Here is a 24,643-nt window from a genome sequence, read left to right as displayed (position 1 = left end):
CAAACCAAATGCCTGCTTTCCTAGAGGCAGGGAGAAAAGGTAAGCACTCTTACACTTTGAGGAGCTTGGAAGAATATAGAAACAGTTAAAAAAAAAATGCTTCCTTTCAATGGAATAACCTTTTCTTTGCGATGCAACTTTATAGTCTTGGGGAGCACGGGACATGTTGTAGGGTATGTGGGCTGGCTAGTTTGGCTGAAGACACTGTCAGGGCTGGAGTTTCTCGGTGTGCAGACCTAAGGATGAATTTCATTTGATCTGCTCCTTCTGGCACAAGGACTTAAAAAACTACTAGGGCTAAAACTGGTTCCAGAATGTCATTTGTCTTTTGAAAAGGCTTCTTTCTGTATAAATATTCAAAAAACCTCAATACCACTGCTGAACTTTAATCAGCTGGGGAAGTACTGTAAATGAAGGGTTAATCCATCACAATGCCCAGGAAGAGATGTGAATTGTGGCCATAAATTCTTTTCAGAGAGCACAGGATTATGAGATTAGCACCCTCTGTAGGTAGAACAACAACAACAACAAAGGCGCTATACCTTTAAAAATTAGACTCCCTTTTAACTGCTCAGAAGTTTGCTTAGATGGATCAGAGCAAGTTTCTTGAAGCTTAGAGGTTAATTAATTTGCAAAAGACAAGATTTCAAGCGTCACAAAACCTTAGTTAAAACTACCACCTTCCCTGATCCTTTCCCTCTCCCTCCCCTCTGCTATTCTCCAAAGCCAGGGGAGCATGAGCAGGAAATGCCGTGAGCTAAATGCTTCTGTGTTGGACACATATTTGCTCGCTGTGTGGAAAGCATAGACACACTACGCAGAAATGTACAGACACACACATAGTAAGAACACAGCCTTCTAGGGCCATCATTTGTTCTCAGGGTCTCAGATTGCAGACCCCTTTTTATCATGGTCTTTCATTAGCTTTTACTTGGACTTAAGTATCTTTCAGGCACACGGTGTTCAGTTGCATGAGGCGGGGGGTTGGGGGAGGTAACAACATAAAACAAGATGTGGTTATTCTCTTTCTCCTGGCCACTTAAAAAAAAAAAAAAAGTCTTTGGGGAGAGCCGATAAACTGTAGTTCCTAATACCCATATTTCTAGCAGTGGTGGTGATGGTAAGGGGAGCCTGTGCTTTTAAAGTTTGCCAGAAAGGCTTTGCTTCTGAAAGCTCTCCCCCTACGCACAGCAACACACCCTGAATGCACCCAGCCCGAGCAGCTCTTGACACTGGAGTCCTATAGCCTTCCTGTGAGGTTAAATTAATGGACTGAAAGGAGCTCTCCTTCAACTGCCATAATTTGGGATTTTTCCAAAAAAAAAAAAAAAAGTATGCTGTCTTCTAGAAAAAAAAGAAAAAAAATTTTTTTTTTTCTAGAGGTGGGCTTAAATTACAGACCAGCAGTACAGCCCTGAGAGAAACTTGTTCCTGCTAGCCCCTGCCCTCCAAGGGGTATGCTAGTTAAAATAGCAACCCCAAATGATCATGCACAGACTGACTAAATCCCAAACCCCCTCCTCAAAGTTACCAAACAAAGCAACTCTCTTCTTGAACATTAACAGTCTGAAAGGGTGTTTACATGCATGGTGTGTGTCATAATGTCATGTTTTAATTACAAATGAAGCAGGATCAAGTTTCCTGGTCAGGAAGAATGATCTGGTGTGTGTGTGCGCGTGTATGTGTGTGTGTTTCAAAGAAGCTCTCTCCCTAGGCTGGACATCTGAAAAACATTTGCAAAATGTCTCTTGAAGAGCTTCTTAAAGCAATATTTTTAGGCATAGTGGTTTCTCCATAGGTAAAAGAGAAACGTACCACCAGGCCTTAGTTTAGGTGCACCTCCTGCTGATGCCATTGTGCATTTCAAAAAGCTGACTTGGCCTCGTTTGGTTGGTGGCTGGAGGTGTTTGCATTTTCAGGGGTGGTAGTGTTTTATTCTTCCCCATTCCTCTTTCTGTTACTTGGACTTCTCAAGAAAAAAAAAAAAAGCCAACCTCTAGTATCATTTAGGAGGGTAAACGCCTGAGTTTGAGAAAGCCTTCTGGACATGGACAACACTGCTTCAGTTTTTACTGTGTTTTTTTATCCATGACAGTTTATTTCAATCATGCATTGGCTTAATTGTCAGCTAGTCAAAGACCCCTCCCTTCCGACACACACTCCTCCCCCTTCCTCTGTACCCACATCCACCAACTGCTACTACCACCACCTCCTCACTCTTCTGGTTCAAAAAACAACCTAAATCTCACTGATGGAACCTGAAACGTATAAGGGGATAGGAAGGGGCCGTCATTGCTCTGAACACAGAAAAATAAATAAATTAATTAATTTAAAAAAAACAGGAAAAGCAAGCATTACAGGAAAGGGCAAAATCTCAAATGAAACAGCTTTTCTGTCTTGGGTTAACAAATGCTCACTGGTCTTTATTATTTTCCATTATAATTTCTAGACTCAGTAATATGCAGACACATTATCAAAGGACAATCCCCACCTCCCACTGGATCTTGGCTGCCCCTAATGTCTCCTGCTACAAGTCATTACCCTGTAGGCCTTTCTCCCGTCCTCCTAGGTAGGATTTTTTCGTCTTCTCCCACAGTAACTAGGAATGTGCTGTCACTGCTTGCGGCAGTCTCAGCAATGTGCTCTAGAAGCACAGCTTTCGTGGCTAAGCACTTGGACTCTGCCTCACTCCCTCCAGCTAGACTACAGGCAGTAGGCACCGAGGGGCTCTCTTTCAGAAGGGAGGGTATGAAAAGGGGCCCAAATGCTACTAAGTCTGGTGACTTCAGGGGCATAAGAGAATTATGAACAGGTGGCATTGGAGAGTGAGATTTTAAATTGATTTGAAAGATGGTTACATTATGTGCAAAAATGTTTCTTGTTCACAGGCTAAACTGTCTGGCACTGCCTTTTAAAAGCCATTTGCAATGATCTCTGCCTTAAAAACTGAGCATGATGCCAGTCTTCAGCCAGTCTTTCACTTGCTTTAAAGTGGTTAGACTGCATTGCCCCCACAATCTCAAAAAATAATATAAAGGTTCTGGCCAGGCTTCAGTCCTTGCTCATGTGGATTAAATCAGCCTGAATCATTACCCTGATGAGCTTTTTTGTCCTTCTTAAAATTCCAAATTGAACCTGACTACTTTTGCTGTTGGATTTTCCCTCTGGTCACTGGGTACCCCCAAGGGAGGACATTTTAACTGTTGCTTCTCTTGTAACACAGGTAGCAATTCATTTAGGTTACACCAGTCTGTAAAAACTGTAAATGCTATTTTATTTTAAACATTTTAGTTTACAAAAAAAAAAAAAATCAATGATTGGTACCTTTTTACACTCTCAGATTCCTGAATATGGACAGATCTTCAAAGGGAGGAAGGAGTTCTCATATGAAATTTAAGATAAGACTGTCCTGAAGGTTGTGGGGTGGGGTGTTGTTGTGTTTTATTTCGTTTTTAAGACACAATAAAGCTAAAATGTCAAGTCTCTGGGAGAGATCCCCTTACAGTTTCAGTCAAGGAGCATTAGAGTACAGACAAGGAGACCCCAGCCTGGCGCCCGCCGGCCCGCCCCGGCTGCCCAGACGTATTTGGTAGCGCACGGGTTGAGAGCCACTGGGACAATCACACCTCGCATTCCCTCGCGGGCTGCTGGTGGCAGGTACAGGAGCCGTACTCGTTGATGATCACCAGGGCTCCCTCAATGTGGTTCGGTTTGTAATCAACGTAGTATTCCTGGGCAGACATGGCAGCCATCTGATGCATGGTCTGTTTCTGCTTTTGCTTTCTGCGCTGCGTGACAAAGCACTGTCTGAGTTGCCTGAGGCTGGCAGGGAAACACTTCCAGGACACATAAAGCACCAGGACCACGATGAGGAAGGAGAAGATGAGGGCCATGGTGCCCGTGACCACCTTGTGGATCTGTACCGCGTTCTCCGCGTGCTCGCCGCCAGGGAGAGCCACGGTGGCAGGCTCCAGCGTGCCGTCGGGCTGCCCCTCCTGGCCGTCCGCGAGCGTGGGGATCGGACTGGCGGGGGGTCCCTGGTCAGTGTGGTTGGTGACGGCCGAAAGCAAGTGGCCACTGGTGGGCTCGGCCCCATCCTCGCACAGGTGGAAGGCGTACACCGCGTCCAGGACGTCCTCGCCCTGTGCATACTCGGGGCTGGCGCACTGCAAGTTGCCATCGTAGCGCCCCTGGAAGTTGCTGAGCCACGAGGCCAGGGCGCACACGTTACGACCGCAATCCCACAGGTTCCCGGTCAAGGTGATGCTCGTCAGCGACTTCCAGGAGTTGAGGATGCGGGGCTCGATGTAGGTGAGGCGGTTGGAGTCCAGCTGCAAGGACTGCAGGTGCGGCACCGTCTCGAACACATGGGGCTCCATGTACTCGATCTCATTGCCCGACAAGTCCATTTTCTCCAGGTTCCAAACCCAGTCCAGCGAGCTGACCACAATGGCCACCTTGTTCCTACGCAGGCAGAGAGAGTGCAGGGAGATGAGGCGCGGGAAGTGGGCGAAGTTCACCTTGACCAAGTCGTTGTGCTCCAGGTGCAGCTCGGTGAGCTTGAACAAGCCGGCGAAAGAGTTGCGCGCCAGGCTCTTGAGCTGATTGTATCCGATGTCGAGAAACTTGAGGCTACGACAGTCCTGGAAGATGCGCACGGGAACAAACTGGATGGCGTTGGCTCGCATGTGCAGCGTGGTGAGCTTCCGCAGCCCGTGGAAGAGGTCGGGCGCGAGCGCCTGCAGCTTGTTGTTCGAGAGGTCCACGCTGCGCAGGTTGGGCATGGGCCGGAAGGTGGTGTTGGCCAGTTGGGTGATCTGGTTGGAACTCAGCGTGAGTTCCTTAACTCGGCGCAGTTTCTGAAAGGCGTCCCCCTGCACCGAGCAGATGTGATTGTGATCCAGATAGAGCCACGTGAGCTGCATTAACCCCGTGAACTGGCCGGCGCGCAGCTCCGAGAGGCTGTTGTAGCGGAGGGACAAGCCCAGCAGGCCGGACAGGTTGTGGGGCGCCTCGGTGAGGTTGAGCGCCTCGCAGTACAGCAGCCGCCCCTCACACCGGCACAGCTGCGGGCACCCGCTGGGGGCGGCGGGCAGCATCTGAAAGCAGGCCCCCAGCAGACACAAGACCACCCCCGAGGGCCTCCTCAGCAGCCAGTATAGACAGAGACCGAGCAGCAGGAAATCCATTAGCGAGAATCTTTCCAGAGAGGCTGGAGAATGTCCATTGGAAGCGCTCGGTCAGAAATCTACATCATATTTTATTCCGAGGGGGGGGGGGAGGGGGAGAAAAGGGCAAAAATCAAATAAATATCTAGAAATAAAGAAGGACCCCCCTCCCCAAAACCACACATTCACCTCTAAGCATGCAGAAAGCTGGCAGCATGCGAAGTTCCCAGCTACGGAAAGATCAAAGAGATGGTGATTTGGTCCATGTTAGATGCTGCAGCAAAGAAAAGGGAGAAAAAAAAAAAAATCTTCGGGAAAGAATTTAATTAAAAAGTGTCTTACCCACCCTTTTCCAGAGAGTGACAACCTCCATTCAGCTGCTCCCTTTGTGTGCAGGCTAATTATATGCAGGGCGAGAGAAGACCCCTCTGTGTTCCCGAGGCAGCCCCGGTCCGCGGCCGGCGGATCTGGCAGGCGCACAATGTCTCACTTTGCTGCTCGGCTCGGGGCTGCAAGGGCGGCCGGCGAGGTGGGGAGGCGACTTCTAGGACCCGCAAGTTTCCCAACTACGTGCCGGAGCCCGGGCTTCGCCTTCCTGCGGTCGTTCTTTCCCTCTGCAGTTCGGACTGTGACGTTGTGGGGGAAAAAAACTCCAAACTCGGGGCTCGCGACTCCCCAGAATTTGACAGCCTGGTTAATGTCCGTCATTGGAAACGACCACTGACCGGCGCCACCTTTTACTCCGCCGAGACCGCCTGCCATTCGCGCCCGGGGCGGCTGCAGGGAGCGGGCTCGCTCATGCTTTGCGGGCAGCGAGGAGGTGCGGGCGGCGCGGGCGGCGGCGGCGGGGAGCGTCGTGCGGCGCCCGGACGCCTTCCTCCGCCAGCAGTGTGCGGCGCGAGCTTGCACAGGCACCTAGTGCTCACTGAGTGTCGTAAGCTGCTCACGATTGTGCGTCTTCCCCGAGCACCTCAGACATGGGCAGATTGAAAAGGGGTGGGCATAAAACCAACATTGTACCGAGCCACTAAAGTAATATATGTTCTTTGATGAAATGGAAAACACTTCCAGCTTTTTGGTCCATATTTTAAAAAGGGGAGGGGTGGAGGTAAGGGTGGCATCAGCCACGACAAGAAATTTCCAAGTAGGAAGCTGAAATATTCTGTTCTCTCCCCCTTCCCTTTCAGAGGATTTTTTTTTTCTCCTTTAAAGCTGTCTACGTATAAGAGATACGTAGGAATCTGTAGAGAAATCAACATTTGGTCCTTTGCTTTAGAAAAGCAACTTGAGAGGAGGCAGGGGAAGTTGTTTTTTTTTTTTTTTTTTTTCCTTGCGGGCGCTGGAGTTGTGCGGTTGGCCAACCCTTTTTGGTGGTGGATGGAGGAATGCTGTCCAAACCCAGCTGGCTTGGGAAGCCATCCCAGTCCCTGTGGGTGAGACCCAGGGTGGTAGAAAAGGATGTCTGTGTACAGGGAGGCTTGACTGAGATATCACTGGGGCTTCACCATTCTCCATAGATAGCTGTGGGGTTCCCATGGATTAAAGACAGACTGCCGCGTGACACAGGAGGGGTGACCCCTGACGTGCAGGTCATGGTGATGACTGTGCCCTGCAGGATGCCGTACTCCAGAAAAATGCACTGGAGAATGGATGGGGAAGGGGTACACAACACATAATGAAGCCTACCTCCTTTCATATGCACAGCCCTAATTTAACTTTGAGAGCTAGCTACTAGATTGTGCTCCTTTTCCTCAGAGTATGAAGAGCACCTTTATCTGATGTCTGATTATTTCCATTCACAGCCATTTGTAGGTAGGAGTTCTTACAATAAGCTCTCTCCCTTCCAACTGGTGTGGGGAGGGGGTCCGCATTGCTAAAGGCAGGTATCTGTTGGCCCCCTGTAAAAATAAAAATAAATTAATATCCTCAAAGATGGCTGAGAAATCTGGCTGGGAAGAGTGAGTGTGGGCAAGTTTACCTTCTTGACAAGGATGCCCAAAGAGGTGACAGAGAGAATCAAGCGTGAATCTCCAGCTCCTCTCTTTGAATTTCCATCATTTCTGCCTCAAATTGAAAATCAGTGGGCATTATCTAGAGTGGTATTCACTTTGATAGGAATGAGGGTGGATTACCAGAGCTCCCAGGTTTGATTGACTTTAGATAAGAACTGGTCGTTCCTTAGCATTCAAGCTGAAGAGGCCAACCCATAGAATCAAAGTCACTGAAGACTGGAGGTACTTTTCAGGAAAAGTCATATGAACAAAGGCATGAATCATTCCATTTTATATTCATCTGAGCTCTGCCCCGGTCATTCATCTCAGAGATGCTTCATTTAATTGCAAGGAACACAAATCTGAAATGTCTGAGACATCACATGTTGTCTTCGGATCTAGAAGAGACAGTAGAAAATCAACCTCCTTAGTTTGGTACATGACGAAACTGAGGCCCAGAGACATCAAGGGATCATCTAAGGTCACACAGCCTTACTGGCACAGATAAGTTTTCTGATGCCCCTCCCCAGCATGGTGTTCTTCCTTTGCCATTCTTGGTGGTCGCCTCTCCATCGCTCTAATCTGTCTAACTCGGGACCTAGCACCTGCAAGTTTCATCCTGGCACCTCTGAGGTGCTGCAGAACACTTTAACAGACAATTTCACCATTAAGTGGTTTCACCTCTTGCCAATCCAATTATTCCTGACAGCAGGCTGGCTGATTGAGCCATAAACTCTAAAAGGTTTGGGGGAGGGGAGCGTTGGACAGGGGTAAACAGCGGCCAGCCATTCAGCACACATTGCAAGTACAAGCCACCCAATCCCCATGGCTGCTGGGAAGAAAATCCTCCCAATGCAGGCAGCTTGGCAAAGCAATGACAGATGCTGCCAAATGGGCAAGAAGAGGTCCCACTTTGGATGTCACTTGATTTGTCAAGCCGGTACAAAAAGGCAGACAAGAATTGAGTGTTGGCAATAAGAAGAATAAAATTAAATTCACTGCATTTATATGTGAGCTTTCTTCTAAGTATGCTACCCAAAACTTAGAAGATGCTTATAGGTTGTAGCTAATACACACACACACGCACATGCACACACACATACACACACACATTGGTTTTCACGTTATTATCCTGATAGTGATTTCATCTGGATGGTATCTTTAAGCCTTTCCCACCTCTAATATGGCAAGTTTGCATCTTTTTTACAGTTTTAAACCCCTTGGCAGAACCGTATACATTAACAGATTGAAATGAGCTTTATTGAAATTTAGCTATTCTAAGTCATCTAAGTTGCAGAATCCCAATTTATTATGTATTTAAAGCATACCAGCACTGATTAAATCAATGCAAATCAGGTTAAATAAGAACAACATGAATCAAGTGTTGCAGCAAAGTTGAGTTGAGAAACGACAACTTTTGAGTCACCACAGCAAGTTAATATGGCTGTTTTTCACGAGTTTTAATTTCATGCTTCTAAGTGTCCAAGATGCTAAAAAGGAGAAAGAGAAAATAGTTCACCTAAAGTTCTCTTTCCTCTTGTTTTTTCCTCTTATACTTCTGTACCTGTCTTGTGTGAATGACTAATTCAACAGTTATAATGTGGCCATTGTGTGTACTTGGTCAGTCTCCCAGTCTGAGTTTACCGTGGGTACCTGTTGGTGACTGTCTTCTTCAGTGTTGGGTGTCTGATGAGACATTGTATGGACTTTGCAAACACTCTTCCCATTTTTCTGTTTGTATGGGAAATAAGATTGAGCCTGTTGTAACTGAACCACTATAGCAAAAATTCTAATAGCTGGTGTCAAGAACACTACCCTGAACCATCAGACAAACGTGTTTGGGAACTGAGGTCAGACCATCAGCCTGGGGTCAGAAAATCTTGAAAATGTGGACTCAGCAAATAGGAAGGAAGTCTTGGGTACTTGAGGTGTGAGTCACAATCTGGACCTAAGGAAATGTGGAGATAGAAGGGAGAAACTCATGGAGCAAACTTGGTGGGCTTGAAGGAGAGAGAGGTAGATAATCCCTTCTCTCCTCAACTTTATAAATTAACCTCTGCGTAATAAACCCTTCCACTTTTTCTTGGTCTTCATATTGTGGCAGCAGGTCATAGGCATTTTTTAGAGGGATGTGTCACGACTCTCCCATTTTGTCTCAACTGAAGGCCACCTCCGGTTTGTTCATTTTAGTTTGTGAATCAAGAGGTGCAGGTGAAAAAGCCTGAAATGAATGTGTATTCTGGGGATTGGCCTTCCATTAGTAGTCTTTGTTAGTGTTCAAGGAAAGAGAAATTCAAGTGGCGATTTTAATATTCTATCATTGCTAGTACCAGCCTAGACCTTGATCTTTATGCTGTTGTCTTTAATTTTCAGCAGCACTGAACCATGGCTTTGCTTTAAAAGGAAACATTGAAAGGAAGATGGGGAAGGGTGGGAGTCACAATTTCAGAAGGAGAGAATTAACTTTGTCGTTTCAAAGGGCACACACCATACAACTGGCATTTTCTAGGTGCTCTAAAGATGTGTGTGAAGACTAAGAAGGAGGACCTTAAGGCTTCTCTCAGGAGATCTACTTAGGAGAAACAAAGTAGAAAGGGAAGGATGTTTTCTTACCAAATTTTATTTTCCTCTTAAAAACAAGGTAGTAGTATTATGGATAGCAATAAAGAAAGAATCTGGCATGTGCAATGCATGGTGTGAGTAATGGAAGTAAACCAAAAAAAAAAAAAAAAAATACATTGACTCAGTCCCTTCCTCTAGGAACTTCAGATAAGAAAGAGAGGCAAACACTGAGGAAATTCCTAGGTATTACTTGCTTATATATTGCTCAGTGCTTGAGAGGAAATGACTGTAGAAGACACAAATGAAAAGAGTTGACAGGTCAAATGTGACCCTTGCTGGAAAACTCCCTTGAAGGACATAAAGTTTATAAAGTTGTTTAGTGACTCAAGACATAGGCACAGTGGCAGAAGGGGGTGGGCATCATGAAGGGATACCATAAGTACAGGTGTGGGACTTAGGATGCTTACATCATCATGAGTAGATTAATCCCCTGGTAGGGAAGGGAAAGGTAGAGAGGAACAAGTAGAATCTCAGAGTTGGAGGGAGAAAGGCAGTCAATAAAGGGCTTCTAGTGCTAGACTGATAATTTAGTGCTAGACTGATAATTTTAGTTTGATATGTTCTTCTAGTCTCCAAGGCTCAACACCTTAGCATTATCTTTGATTCTTGTAATAAAACCATGGGTTTATCTTTAAGTTCATGAGGACTGTCATGCTATCCTTGGCCCATGTCTACAGGTTTTCTGTGCACTGCCATATGTTCTTATCATATCACGTTATGCTAATTTCTGAGCTTTACACTAACTCCATCTTAGCTTAACTTCATTCCAACTCTTCTTCAAGGTTGATGTCAAATCTACTCTATGACCCTTTAAGTGATGCCCAGCCCCTTCCCTCCAAGTAAAGTCATCGTTCCTTCTGAACTTCACTAACAGTTTACCTGGGTTTCTTATGCAGAGGTTAATTTATAAGATTGAGGAGAGAAGGAATTAACCCACCTCTTCTTCCTTCAAGCTACACTCCTGGCCTCTCCATCCCACCAAATTTGCTCTATGAGCTTCTCCCTTCTATATCCACGTTTCCTTAGGTTCAGATTGTGTTTTGGCAATGTGAGTCACACCTCAAGTACTCCAGACTTCCCGTTTGCAGAATCCACATTTTCAAGATATTCTGATCCCAGACTGATGGTCTGACCGCAGTTCCCAATCATATGGTTATCTGATGGCTTTGGGTGCTATTCTTGACACGCAAATTGTGTAGTCCTATTTACTTTATATCAGAGTGGCAATAATTTCTAATTATAGTATTTTAGGCCTGAACTCACTGCCAACAAGTCGATTCCAACTCATGGCGACCCTATAGGACACAGTAGAACTGCCCCTTAGGGTTTCCAACGAGTGGCTGGTGGATTTGAACTGCCGACCTTTTTGGTTAGCAGCCACAGGACGTCATAGCTCTCAACCACTGAGCCACATGCTCCTTAGACCTGAAAGGGAACTCAGATATCTTGGAGACTAGAAGTAGAAAGATCTCAACTGGAGTTATGCTTTTCCATTTGTTATCAACAGAATAGGGCTAAGGATGGCTCTCTTTAAGGGTACTTGGGGGGAATTAAATGAAATCATGTATATTAGAATCTTGCAACTCACAGTGTGGGGCTGGGACCAGTGGCAGGGGAACTTGTTAGAAACGCTGAATTTCAGCCTTCTCTCTTGACTCACAGAAACAGAATCTGCATTTTACCATTAAAAAAAATTAGGCCCACATAATTCATGTACATGTTAAAGTCTGGGAAGTCTAACCTGAAATAAAAAGCCAGGTATCCTTGAATCCCTAGTTTTATAGGTTAGGAATTAAAGGTCCAGAAATATCAACTGATTGCCCTCCATTGGTGGAAGACTTGGTACAAGAACCTCTTAACTGATGTCTCTCCTATTAGATTTTACATACATAGAATGCAGGGACTAATGTGTATTACAGTCCCTAGCACTTAGTGGGCTCTTAATAAAGGTTGTTTTTATGAGTGGTACACTGGGAAATGTAATTCAAAGTAGTTGCTAACTAGCTTTAAGTGTCCTCTGGCAAGCTTCTTTCCATATTATCCTGGTAGTTAGTGATGTTCTGACATCTGGCATAAAGACTTTGGTGACAGGGCCCTGAATCAGGTAGAGTTCCATGGTGATTGCCTCTTCACACATGTGAAGGCTGTGGAAGAATTAGGACAGCAGGTCAGGGTACATTAGAGCTGTCCTCCCAGAAAACTATGTCACCAAAATTTGCTTATGTTGTGCCTCAATTTTCCAGTCACTTCCAAACACCTGCTACTATGTGTATATGTATTTGTCATGAACACTTAAGTTTTTCCTTTTTATTAGAAAAATGGAAAATAGATTTTTAAAAACAAGGTGAAAATGACATTTAAAGTTTACATTACCTAAAATCCAGCAATGTGGAGATACCAAAAAAACTAAACCCACTGCCGTTGATTCAATTCCGACTCATAGCAACCCTATAGGACAGGGTAGAACTGCCCCATAGAGTTTCTAAGGAGCACCTGGCAGATTCGAACTGCTGACCCTTTGGTTAGCAGCCGTAGCACTTAACCACCACGCCACCAGGGTTTCCAATCTGGAGATAAACACTGTTAATTTTGGGATATATATATATATACACACACACACACATATATTTAGATTTTTTTTATATTTTACATGTTTATATTTTATAAATATCTGATCACATTGTACATACTACTTTGTGACTACGTTTTCCCATTGTTGATATTTTCCCATATCACGAATACAAATCAGTAGTGTCATGTTCAATGACTATGAATAATTCTATTTTATTTAACCAATCCCTTCTTGCTTATCAATTAGGTATGTTTCTGATTTTTAGCCATTATAAACTATGCTGTGATGAACATTCTCAAACACAGACATTTGCATGCCTGGGCAAATGTGTCCTGAAATTTTAATTCTAGAAGCAGGATTGGTGTTCAGAGGTTGGAGACTTTTAAGACACATTCAATATGTAATGTCAAATTGCCTCCCTAGCAGATTGGACCTGTTTTCACCCTGAATGGGTCTTTTACTACTTCTTCTCCTTGAGAAACCCCACTACACCACAAATTGAAACAGCTTTTGGTTCACACTTCATCTGGCTGGCCCTGGCAGAGATTCCCACTCGAGTCTGTTCTTTGTGCCTGGGAACCATCTTCCTTTGCCATTCTCATTTCCTTACTCCACCCTCTAGAGGCAAATTCCTTCTTCAGATGGATGGTTGGTCTTCTGGCCTCTAATGTTTCTTCTGGCTCAAGGATCCTGGCAGTCCATAAGCATTTAATTCCTGCATTTTATTAAATGGCTGGCCAACCAAATTGTTTTCACACAGGTGTTAATGTCTATAAGTGGTTTAATGCAATGCTTCTAAAAATGCTCTCTGGGGGTAAGAGTGCTCAAATATAATTGTGAAATGAAGCATGCTCTATTCTGTTCTTCCAGAGTCACAATACAGTATCTCCATCACACAAAATCTTGCTTCTCATTGTTTCTCCGACTTATTTGGAACATCTATTAACACCAAACAAATGTGCCAGAAGGCCTTTGGAAACATGTAGTTCATTGCAGCCCACAGGTGCATTTGACTTTAACTTGACCCTCCACCATACCAGGGAGTGATTCTGTGGTTAGGATTTCAAGTGCGACAGCAGAAAACTTGAGCAGGAACCTGGTTTTTGTTAGGTCCCAAGAATTTATGGGGCTTCCTGGACAATTAAAATTCTCCTGTTTGGTAGTGGCAAGTCCACCACCTCATCTAGCCAAAAATAATGCTACCAATGTAATTCTGCACTAAGTTCTGTCTCTGATACATTTTGACACTTAATTCAGTTTTAAAGAATTTTCCAGATGTTGCTAATTTGTCCTTGGAAGTAAACTGAAACTCCTTAAAGCCAGATCTGATTCTTCCTGTATTTAGGACCATCTAATACCTTCTGCTGATGGTGTTTAACCCAAAACCTGTTGTCACTGAGTCAATCCTGACTCATAGTGACCATATAGGACAGAGTAGAGCTGCCCCATAGAGTTTCCAAGGAGCAGTTGGTGGATTTGAACTGCCAACTTTTTGGTTAGCAGCCAAGCTCTTAACCACTGTGCCAAGGTGTTTAAAGGAGATCAGACATGAGAAACCATATATAAAGAGCATAGGAATTGCCACATAGCACTGGTAAGCATGCCCCTCTTAGTACAATCTGGAACAGCTCTGGGTTGATAGAGACTCTTGCTGAATTGAGTTCATTTCCTGGCCTGAATGTTTGCCTGAGCAATATCCTTCAGAATCCTAGTTAACTGTTAAAAACCTCTACATTACATTGACATATAGGCACAAAATATTAACCTATAAAGGTCCAACCTTTTGTAGTTAAAGTCACACAGATTAATGCCGTTTATATATGGCCTTCTGTCACAGACCTAATTTGTGTTGGAAATCCCCCACCCTTCATAAGAAATCAGCCTGCTGTGGTAAATTAACCTGCTCAACTAGACTCTTTGAGTCAGATGCATTTCTCTTTATCTAAACCAGGGCTTTGAACCGGTTTTCATTTCTAACAGGTTCCCAGGGAGTTATACATGAGCATCACCTGGGATCTTATTTAAAATATAGATTCTGATTCAGTATATATGGGGTGGAAATGCAAATTATCTACAGGGAATATTGTTAGAAATGCAAATTTCCAGTAGGAGCTTCAACCCAAATGAACTGGTTCAGAGCTCTGATCCAAACCATCTCCCGTTCTCTGTGAACACTTCTTAGTCTTCCACAGCCACCTTGAGAATACCTTTTAATTATTCAACATAAATACTCTTCTTATGTCACCTAGAGAGTTAGCTGATGAGATGCAGAGCTAGATAAAGGGCGGTCTCTTCACATGGTGTTCTCCGATCTGGAGTAGTGCATATGGATAACAAAGGAAAGTGAGTCATGCTATGGCAGAAGTAGAAATAAGAGCTGTGGTTGGAGCAATTTCTCTAGCTAATTGAGCAAACCTAGCCACAGGAGCTGAGAGAAAAGAAGGAGTCGACCAGATGGATGGATAGAGAAATATGCTCCAGACAGTAAACAAACTCTGTGAAAATAATAAAATAAAAATAGAAACTACAGAGGTTTCTGAGACACTTAGGTGCCTGGAGTACCAGGTAAAACGGAGAAAGGTAGGGACAAATTAGATGGAAGTGTTAACTTACACTAACACTGGGAGAAGTTTCAACATGGATTATGATTTCCAAAATAGAGTTACCAGGAATATAATTCTTTTTTTTTTAATATGTTTTTATTTATTGTACTTTAAGTGAAGGCTTACAGAACCAACTAGCTTCTCATTAAACAATTAGTACACATATTGTTTTGTGACATTGGTTACGAACCCCATAACATGTCAACACTCTCCTCTTCTCGACCTTGGGTTCCCCATTACCAGCTTTCCTGTCCCCTCCTGCTTTCTCATCTTTGCCCCTGGGCTGGTGCGTCCATTTAGTCTCATTTTGTTTTATGAGCCTGTCTAATCTTTGGCTGAAGGGTGAACCTCAGGAGTGACTTCATTACTGAGCTAAAAGGGTGTCCAGGGGCCATACTCTCAGAGTTTCTCCAGTCTCTGCCAGATCAGTAAGTCTGTTTTTTTTTTTTTTTTTTTTTTTGGTGAGTTCAAAGTTTGTTCTACATTTTCTTCCATCTCCGTCCAGGACCCTCTGTTGTGATCCCTGTCAGAGCAGTCAGTGGTGGTAGTAGGGCACCATCTAGTTGTGCTACATTCAGTCTGGTGGAGGCTGTAGTACTTGTGATCCATTAGTCATTTGGACTAATCTTTCCCTTGCATATTTTTTTTCTTCATTCTCCCTTGCTCCAGATGAAGTGAGACCAGTGGAATATCTTAGATGGCCACTCACAAGCTCTTAAGACCCCAGGTGCTACTCACCAAAGTAGAAAATAGAACATTTTCTTTATAAATTATGCTATGCAAATTGAGCTAGATGTTCCCTGAGACCATAGACCAGGAATATAATTCTGATGATGGCCTTGAGCATGTAGGATAGAGAATGGGCCCCTGGAAGCAGGAAAGCAGTCAGGAGGCCACCACATCTACTAAGCGAGATATTGTACGGGTCTGGACATTCTAACATTAGGGATGGACAGGGTAAGCCAGGTATGATAGTGTTTCTGAAGTGGGATTGACAATCTTTTAAACGGTACTTTTCCTTGAAATACTTTAAGAAATAATTTCAATAGAATGGCTATTAAATGGTTAAGACTATAATTTCAAGTGGAAGGCAAGGAAGAGTAAAATTTCAAGGCAAACTATCAGTTGGAACTAGGAATAAGCAGTTGAATTTCTGGACAGAGGTTATAGCTGGACATACAGCTCAGGGAGTTCCTGGAATGTGCTGGGTGTTTGTAACTCTGGCAGTAGATGTAAATAACCAGCAAGAAAGAATACAGCTGATGCACAATCAAAAGTCTTCACAGTCCAGTAAGGTAGTATGGCTGTGGAAAGCACCTGGATGATAAGGAGTATTAACAGAAAGTGTATGTTTGGATTAAAAAAAAAATTTTTTTTGGATGAAAGGTGTTCAAATTCTAATTTTCAAAAACACTATGAATAAACAAGTGATACTGAAGGCTCTGTTCATCCTGTGGACTACCAATTTTCAAAGCCTCTTTTAATGTGATGATCCTCGACATGGATAAGTAGGAGGGGAAAGGAAGGTAGAGATCATCTCAAAAGGGGGCATGGTTTACTAAAATTGAGAAACGGAGTCCTAGTCCATAGTGAGCAGCTTTCATATACAGTCATGAGCATGGGACTGTCATTAATATACATTTCAGGTGGCTGTGAAAAAGAAAAAAATGTGGTTGAGATGCACAGGTTTCGAGGATAGAGCTGAGGATCACTGACATTGGGGAAAGGTGCCTGCCAATGAGTAACCTCCAGAGGAACCATGTAACAATGGTGCTGTCTGCCTAAGCGTCCTGTATCAATGACTGTTTGACACTGAGTGTATCCTTCCCCTAGAGGACTTGTCATTGATACTTCGTGTCAATGTAAGATTATTCCTTCATGGATGGATCTTACATTATTTTCTCAAATAAAACAACGTGACAGCTAGAGATAATGTCCTTCAGAATGCAATCCTATGTTTGCATTTTAGTAGAAGACTGAGACATGTAAAGACAGTGAAAATAACCTTCTAATATTCTGACCACATAAGGTAAAAATAAAAAATATTGGGAGGGAGGGAGGCTGGGGCCTGGTTGACTAACTGTAGGCTGGAGCACCTTGGTTCTCTTCCAAACAGCCTCTCATGCACCAGCTGGCTAGCTCAGGTGTAGTCATGTGATCCGTGCAGTGTTCGAAGAACAGCAAGAGAGAGCAAGATCCAGTTCACAAATACTTTTCAAGTCTCAGCTTCTGTTGTGGGTAGGCCAGAGGTAGTTACATGGTCAACCTGATTCAAGGAGTGGAAAAATAGACTACACCTCTTAATGGGAATAGAAGAATGTGTAGCCATTTTTGCAAGGTTAAATAAAGTCGTAAGACTTAATGTCACTACAATGATATGTAGTAAGTGCTCTAAAGTTGTTGTTATTTATTTCTTAAATCATATGACCTCAACAAAATAGTCCATAAAAACCAAGGACCAACAGCATAGGCATCACCTGGAGCTTTGTAGAGATGGAAAATCCCAGGCCCACTCTGGACATACTAAATCAGAACCTGCGTTTTAATAAGATCCCCAGGGAATTCATCATCCTGTGTAGATTTTCACAGCGGTTTATGGTTTATGTAGATTTTGGAAACCCTGGTGGTGTAGTGGTTAAGAGCTACAGCTGCCAACCAGAAGTTCAGCAGTTCAAATCCACTAGCGCTCCTTGGAAACCACATGGGGCAGTTCTACTCTGTCATGTAGGGTCACTATGAGTGGGAATCAGCTTGATGGCAACTGGTATTAAGGTTTTAGAAGCACTGTATCACTTTGCGATTCCTCATAATTCCCTTTCCTAGGGTTGCTATGCTCTTCTGTTGAGTGATAGATCTTAGATGCTTAAAAGTACCAGGACTCTTGCCTTCTGCACAATTCAAATAGAACAACAGGTTTAAACGAAACAGGTTGCTTCACAGCATGACTAGCTAGAGAGAGAATGGTGTGTCATTTTTTCTGCTCAATTGTTCTTTGTTCTTAAATTTAAATAGAAATTTAAAATTAAAATAACAGTACATGAATATTAAAGATTATTGTACTTAACTTGTTGTTAGGTACCTTCCCAGTCAGTTCCGACTTATAGTGATTCTATGTACAACAGAATGAAACACTGCCTGGTCCTGAACCATCCTCACAATCATTGTTATGCTTGAGCCCATTGTTGCAGCCACGGTGTCAGTCCATCTTGTTGAGAATCTTACTCCTTTTCGCTGACCCTCAACTTTACCAAGCAACATCCTTCTCCAGGACTGATTCCTCCTGATAACATGCCCAAAGTATGTGAGAGGAAGTCTTGGCATGCCTGCACTAAGGAGCATTCTGGCTCTACTTCTTCCAAGGAAGATTTGTTCATCCTTTTGGCAATATTTTTCATCAACACCATAATTCAAAGGCATCAATTCTTCTTAAAAACCAAACCAAACCCACTGCCATCGAGTCGATCCTGACTCATAGCGACCCTATAGGACAGAGTAGAACTGTCCCATAGAGTTTCCAAGGAGCGCCTGGCGGATTTGAACTGCCGACCTCTTGGTTAGCAGCTGTAGCACTTAACCACTACGCCACGGTTTCCCAATTCTTCTTAAGTCTTCCTTATTAATTGTCCAGCTTTCCTATGCATATGAAGTGATGGAAAACACCATGGCTTGGGCCAGGCACACCTTAGTCCTTAAAGTGACATCTTTGCTCTTTAACACTTCAAAGAGACCTTTTGCAGCAGATTTGCCCAGTGCAAAGCGTAGTTTGATTTATTGACTGCTGCTTCCATGGATATTGATTATGGATTCAAGTAAAATTAAATCCTTGACAACTTCAGTCTTTTCTCCGTTTATCATGATATTGCTTATTGGTCCATTTGTGAGGATTTTTATTTTCTTTATTTTGAGGTGTAATCTGTACTGAAGGTGATAGTCTTTGATCTTCATCAGTAAGTGTTTCAAATCCTCTTCACTTTCAGCAAGCAAGGTCGTGTCATCTGCGTAATGCAGGTTGTTAATGAGTCTTCCTCCAGTTCTGATCCCCTGTTCTTCTTCATAGCTTCTCAGACTTAACTAGGAAGCATCATTTACACGTTAGAGCAATCATTAAAGAAGTAAAACCTCTAGAAACATAATTGAACTTTCACATTCTTGTACCATTACTTAACTGGACACTGGTTTTTTGAAGGCTGGGGCCAAGTAGGTACTCTCAATCTTTAGACTTTGTCTTAGTTATCTTGTGCTGCTGTAACAGAAATACCACAAATGGGTGGCTTTAACAAACAGAAATTTATTTTCTCATAGTTTGGGAGGCTAGAAGTCTGAATTCAGGGCGCTAGCTCAAGGGGAAGGCTTTCTGTCTCTGTGGGCTCTGGAGGAAGGTCCTTGTCTCTTCTGAGTTTCTGCTCCTGGATAATCTTCATTTGGCTTGGTATCTCTCTTCTCCCATCTCTGCTTCGCTCACTTGCTTGTTTAATCTCTTTTATATCTGAAAAGAGATTGACTTAAAACACACCCTGCACTAATCCTGCCTCATTAACATAACAAAGACATTCCATTACCAAATGAGATTATAACCACAGGCATAGAGTTAGGATTTACAACACATATTTTTGAGAAACACGATTCAATCCATAACAGACCCCAAGTTAAAATCTCTAGATAACATGTGCAAGTCCATGGGTACTCTTTAGGGCTTTATACCAGTAATAACGCCAGTAGTATTTATTAAACATCTAACACATGCAAGCCACTGGGCTAAACCTATAGGAAATAAAAAATATATCGGCCATCGAAAACCCTATGGTGCTTGAAACTCTTATCCATTGCTGATGGGAATGCAAAATGGTACCCCAGTTTTAGAAAACAGTGTGGTGGTTCCTCAAAAAAAAAAAAAAAAAAACAAATAGAACCACCATATGACCCAGCAATTCCAATCCTGGGTATATACCCAAAAGACTTGAAAGTGGAGACTCAAAAAGAGACTGGTACACCAATGTTTATTACAGCACTATTCCCAGTAGCCAAAATGTGGAAACAAACTAAATGGCCATTAACAGATGAATGGATAAACAAAATGTGGTGCATATATTCAATAGAATACTACTCAGCCAGCAAGAGACAGGAAGTCTTGATACATGGTACAGCATGGATGGAGCTTGAAGACATTATGTTGAGCAGAATAAGCCAACCGCAAAAGGACAAATATTGTATGAGCTCACTTATATAAGAAGACAAAAAAGGCAAATGAATAGAGATCAAGGTTTATTAGTGGCTACCAGGGGTGGGAGGGAGTGGGAAAAGGAGAGTTAACAGTGATGGAAAACTCACATTGATTAAGGGTAGGGTTGCACAGCCAATTACTGTAAATTGCTGTCAATAAGTTGTACACTTACAAAAGCTTGATTGGCAAAAGTTATGTGATAGATATATTTACAACAATGCAAAAATAAAAATAATGACCAAAAAAAGTAATTGCTGAGGCTGCTTATGTACAACCAGATACCTCATGGGATTTGGTTCCTTGGTTTGGAGATTTGGGGTAATGATTTCTTGGAACATCCAAGTTAATTGGCCTGATAATGTGTTCAGTGCTTCTTTTCTACCTGCTTCTTCCTTGCATAGTGTCTGGGGTCTTAAGAGCTTGCAGGTGGCCCTCCAAGACACAATAATTGCTCTCCATACACCTGGAGCAACAGAGAAAGAAGGAGAGTCAGAAATAGGAGGAGAATATGGAATGTGTGAGTAATTGCCTCCATGAACAACTACGTCCTTAGCCATGAGAACAGAAGAATTGGATGGTGGCTGGCTGCCATTATTGAATGTTTTGATCAAAGATTTTGTAGAAGAATCCTGACCAAAAAGGGGAAAATGTAGACCAGAATTTCAAATTATCATGGACTCTAGACTTTCTGGAGGCATGGAGTATTGATGGACCCCTGAAATTATTGCCCTGAGAAAGTCTTTAAACTGTAAACCGAAAATATACCCTGAATTTATCTTAAAAACAAACAATAGTTTGGCTTAATTAGTAAAAAGAGGTCTGCCTTGAACATTAGCCTCTTTATATGGGATCAAATTGACAACAGCAACTCAAAAAATTAGATAGGAACCTTAGGGGACTCTGAGTTAATGACAGAGGAACAACTCAGATAAAGATGATGAGAATAGTTATACAGCTCAGAGAATATAATCATTGTTACCAAGGTTAAACACAGAGAAGTGGCATCTTTTATCAACTTTTGATATTTTTGAAGTGCAGGAAGGAGTTCTGGTGGTGCAGTGGTTAAAGCACTTGGCTGCTAACCAAAAAGTCTGTGATTGGAATCCACCAGTTGCTCCATGGGAGAAAGATGTGGAAGTCTGCCTCTGTAAAGATTACAGACTTGGAAATCCTGTGGGGCAGTTCTGTCCTATAGGGTCTCTATGAGTCAGAATCAACTTAAGGGCAAAGAGTTTGATTTTTTGAGTTTTTAAGTGCAGGAACCAAATTACAATTTCCAAGGACCTGCCTTTGTTTGCCATTCACCAAGGCCAAACAGGATAAAAAAGAAGGTTTGCGTAAAAGCTAAATCCTATCGTTCTGTGTGAATTTGCTTTGGGTATTCTCTTCTTAGAACGAGAAAACTTCTTCGAAGATATAACTAATGCTATTTTAAATGTATATTCTTTTTGGTCCTGTTGTAGTCAACCAATCAGTCAGAAGTTAACAAGTTATCTATTGAGTGTTTAATATATGTAGGCATATTGTAGGCCTGGGATATAATGGTGAGCAAGACTGACTAAACTTATAAGCGAACAGATAAATAAGATAATTGTAGGCACTGATAAGCTAAGGAAAATTAAAAATAGAACCATGTGGAAGAGAAAAATTGAGAGACGGCAACTGCTTTATCTAAAGTTAGGTGAGGTTTACCTGAGGAGATGGTAATCTGAGTTGAAATCTGAATGATGAGTAGGAGGCAGCCATTTAAAATGACTTGAGACATGCGTTCCAAGTAGAAGGAACAGCAAATGTCAAGGTCCTGAGGCCAAATCAAGCCTATGATCAAGGGCCTGTAAAATGGCTAACATATTGAAGTGAGTAAGATGAGGTTGAAGAGATGGGAGGGAGAACTTTGGACGCAAGATACACTTCCTTAAAAGATCAATGTACCATTTTATAAATCTTCAGTTCACAAATATTCACCAATATCCTCATTACCTCAACCACCCTTATAGAGTAAGTATTCTACGTTAGACACTAATGCAAAGCCCTTTCACATATCGATTCCATTGAATCCTCTTTGAGATTCTGCTATTTTCCCAATACACATGAGAAAATCAAGGAACAGAAAACCAAAGTCACTTGTCTTAACACTGGGCCTACAATGTGATTTTTCTACTTCCCCTAGAAACTTGTTTGGGGCAACCAAGAGAACTAGATACCAAGCCGCTTTTTGACTCTGTAGAAGCATAACTTAATTATTTTACAATATTCCTTTCCCCAGGGTTCATCCAGAGTAGACCCAGAGGAGGAGAGATGGCACAATCCAAACTGTCCTGCATTCCCACTCCTCTCTGCCATCTGTTGCCATTTGCGTAGAAAAGGAACAGAACAGAATACAAACGACCACACACATTCAGAAATCTTTGTTATGTGGGAGTCTGGATTCATTAACAAGTTTCTCAAACTCTCCTTGCACTTACAACACCAATCTAAATATAACCTAATGAAGTCATGGGAATAAGCGATGGTCTATAACAGCTCTCCGTGGTTTGTGATCAGTTGCATGATGCTGAGATACCAGTGTTCATATCCATCATCTGCTGCTTCCTAGTGAGTTTTCTGCTTCAAACAGGTTGTTTTCCTCTATGGTTTCTAAGTTAATAATGCTAATTTCAGTATTCTCTAGTCCCTTCATTGTCACTCTGATTCTCATGTCTATGCTATCCCATCTCCTGCATAAGGGCTTCCATTCTCACTCCAGTTTATTCACTTATGCATCCATCAATTCATATGGCCTTATAGTCACCCATCAGTTCAACGAAGATGTAGTCGGTATCTCCTGTTTCATTAATTGTGCCCAGTGCTCAGGATATACAATGTTGTAGTAGTATTTCCTTCTTTGAAGAATTCACTCTCTAGTGAGGTAATCATAATCCCAGAAGTCCACATTAATCTCTCTCTTCTTTAAACTATTACTCATCTTAAAATTAAAATGTTCTATTCTTTACTGTCTTAAATTGTTCTCTAGTTGTTTCTGCCTCTCCCTTGCCCAAATCTTCTAGGTTGAAATTTCTCAAGGGCAAAGTTCAGATCATTAACCTGGTGTAGTAGAGTGACCTAAACATGGAATTCTGGTTTTGCTACCTTCTAGCTGTGATTCTCTGGGTAAATTATCTATCTATATAAGGAATGGGGGTTGGATTAGAGGATTTCTATGATCCCTTTCAACTCTGATATTCGTCAATCTGTGAATTCCAAAATATATGACAAGGGCTGAGACATGAAGGAATGACAAACCCATTGATCCATTGCTGTCAAGTCAATTCTGACTCATAGCAACACTATAGGACAGAGTAGAACTGCCTCATATGGTTTCCAAGGAGCAGCTGGTGGATTTGAACTGCCGGCCTTTCGGGGAGCAGCCGAGCTCTTAACCTCTACCCCACCAGTGCTCCAATACAAGTGAAAGGGACACTCAATACAAATGTGTCAATAGCTTGTTTTAAAGGCCTCTTTTTTAACATGTTCAGGTGATGGGTAGTTTTCTAATTATAACACAACTTTTGCCACTATCTTATAGATTGAAATAGAGTAAATTTAAAAGCAAACTATACAAAATCTGATTGGGCCTTTCTGGTGAAGATAGGACTTTGATCAGTGTCTTCCAACAGGCAGGTATTCTTTCGCCAGCACACTAACCAATACAGACAGGAGACACAACCCCACATAAGCCAACTTCCTATTTCTGCCTTTACTGTGGTGTCGTGCCTTACACTAGGCATTCAACATTGGCGGTATCAGAAAGTCCTAGAAGAGGTTTTGATGTATGTTTGGTTGAACAATTTATAATGAATAATTCAAGGAAGGTATTTAGGATGTTAGGAGTCCATCTCTATGTTTTTGGGGCCGCTGTCCAAAGGAGAATCTCATCTTTTATAAATGCTGTCACAGATGGGGGCCTCGCCTGGGTACAGCCCCCTCCACTCAAAGGACCATCTTGAGTTCCTTTGACCATATGCATAGGTTAGCTGTGTTCAGATTAGTAATAACTCTACATGAGTAAGTACCCATTTTAGAAAGAGATAATTCTGTAAAATAATTTAAATCTACCTACTTGAATTTGATATAATTGGCATCTGAGAGATGTCAACCAATTTGGAATGTTGTTTACTGGTATTCAACCACTTGCTTTCGATATAATTGCCCAACAAGGGCTTATTGATACCAACCTGTTGTTGTTGTTTCAAACAACTAAATAGTTCAACAAAAGGAAACTGGCATATTGCCCAACTGGCCACATCTCTTCAGACTCAAACAGGGTTTCTTTTTTTTTTTATAATACAGTGAATAACACACTTCTCCTGTAGTTCCTGTAAGCATTACAAAGGCTTCAGAAATCTTTTTGAGATACAAATGTACCGATCAGGGTATTATTTCAATCAATGTGGAGAGCAAAATATGACTTACATTCATGGTATTAC

The 24,643-nt window shown here is 42.5% G+C and overlaps 2 protein-coding genes across 2 annotated transcripts in view; one reads left to right on the top strand and one right to left on the bottom strand.

The window, feature by feature from the left end:
* CTNNA2 (catenin alpha 2) overlaps positions 1–24,643 on the top strand; it is a 1,322,153-nt gene that overhangs the window by 872,476 nt on the left and 425,034 nt on the right. The window lies entirely within an intron of this gene.
* LRRTM1 (leucine rich repeat transmembrane neuronal 1) lies at positions 3,539–5,189 on the bottom strand. Its single transcript, XM_049856960.1, has one exon. The coding sequence runs from the start codon at positions 5,187–5,189 to the stop codon at positions 3,621–3,623; it is 1,569 nt and encodes a 522-aa protein (XP_049712917.1). The 3' UTR covers positions 3,539–3,620.

Source organism: Elephas maximus, chromosome 17 (assembly GCF_024166365.1).
Source record: "Elephas maximus indicus isolate mEleMax1 chromosome 17, mEleMax1 primary haplotype, whole genome shotgun sequence".
In the NCBI taxonomy this organism is placed as follows: domain Eukaryota; kingdom Metazoa; phylum Chordata; class Mammalia; order Proboscidea; family Elephantidae; genus Elephas; species Elephas maximus.
Note: the sequence above shows the minus strand (reverse complement) of the source record. Positions and strands in the feature narration are given on the sequence as shown.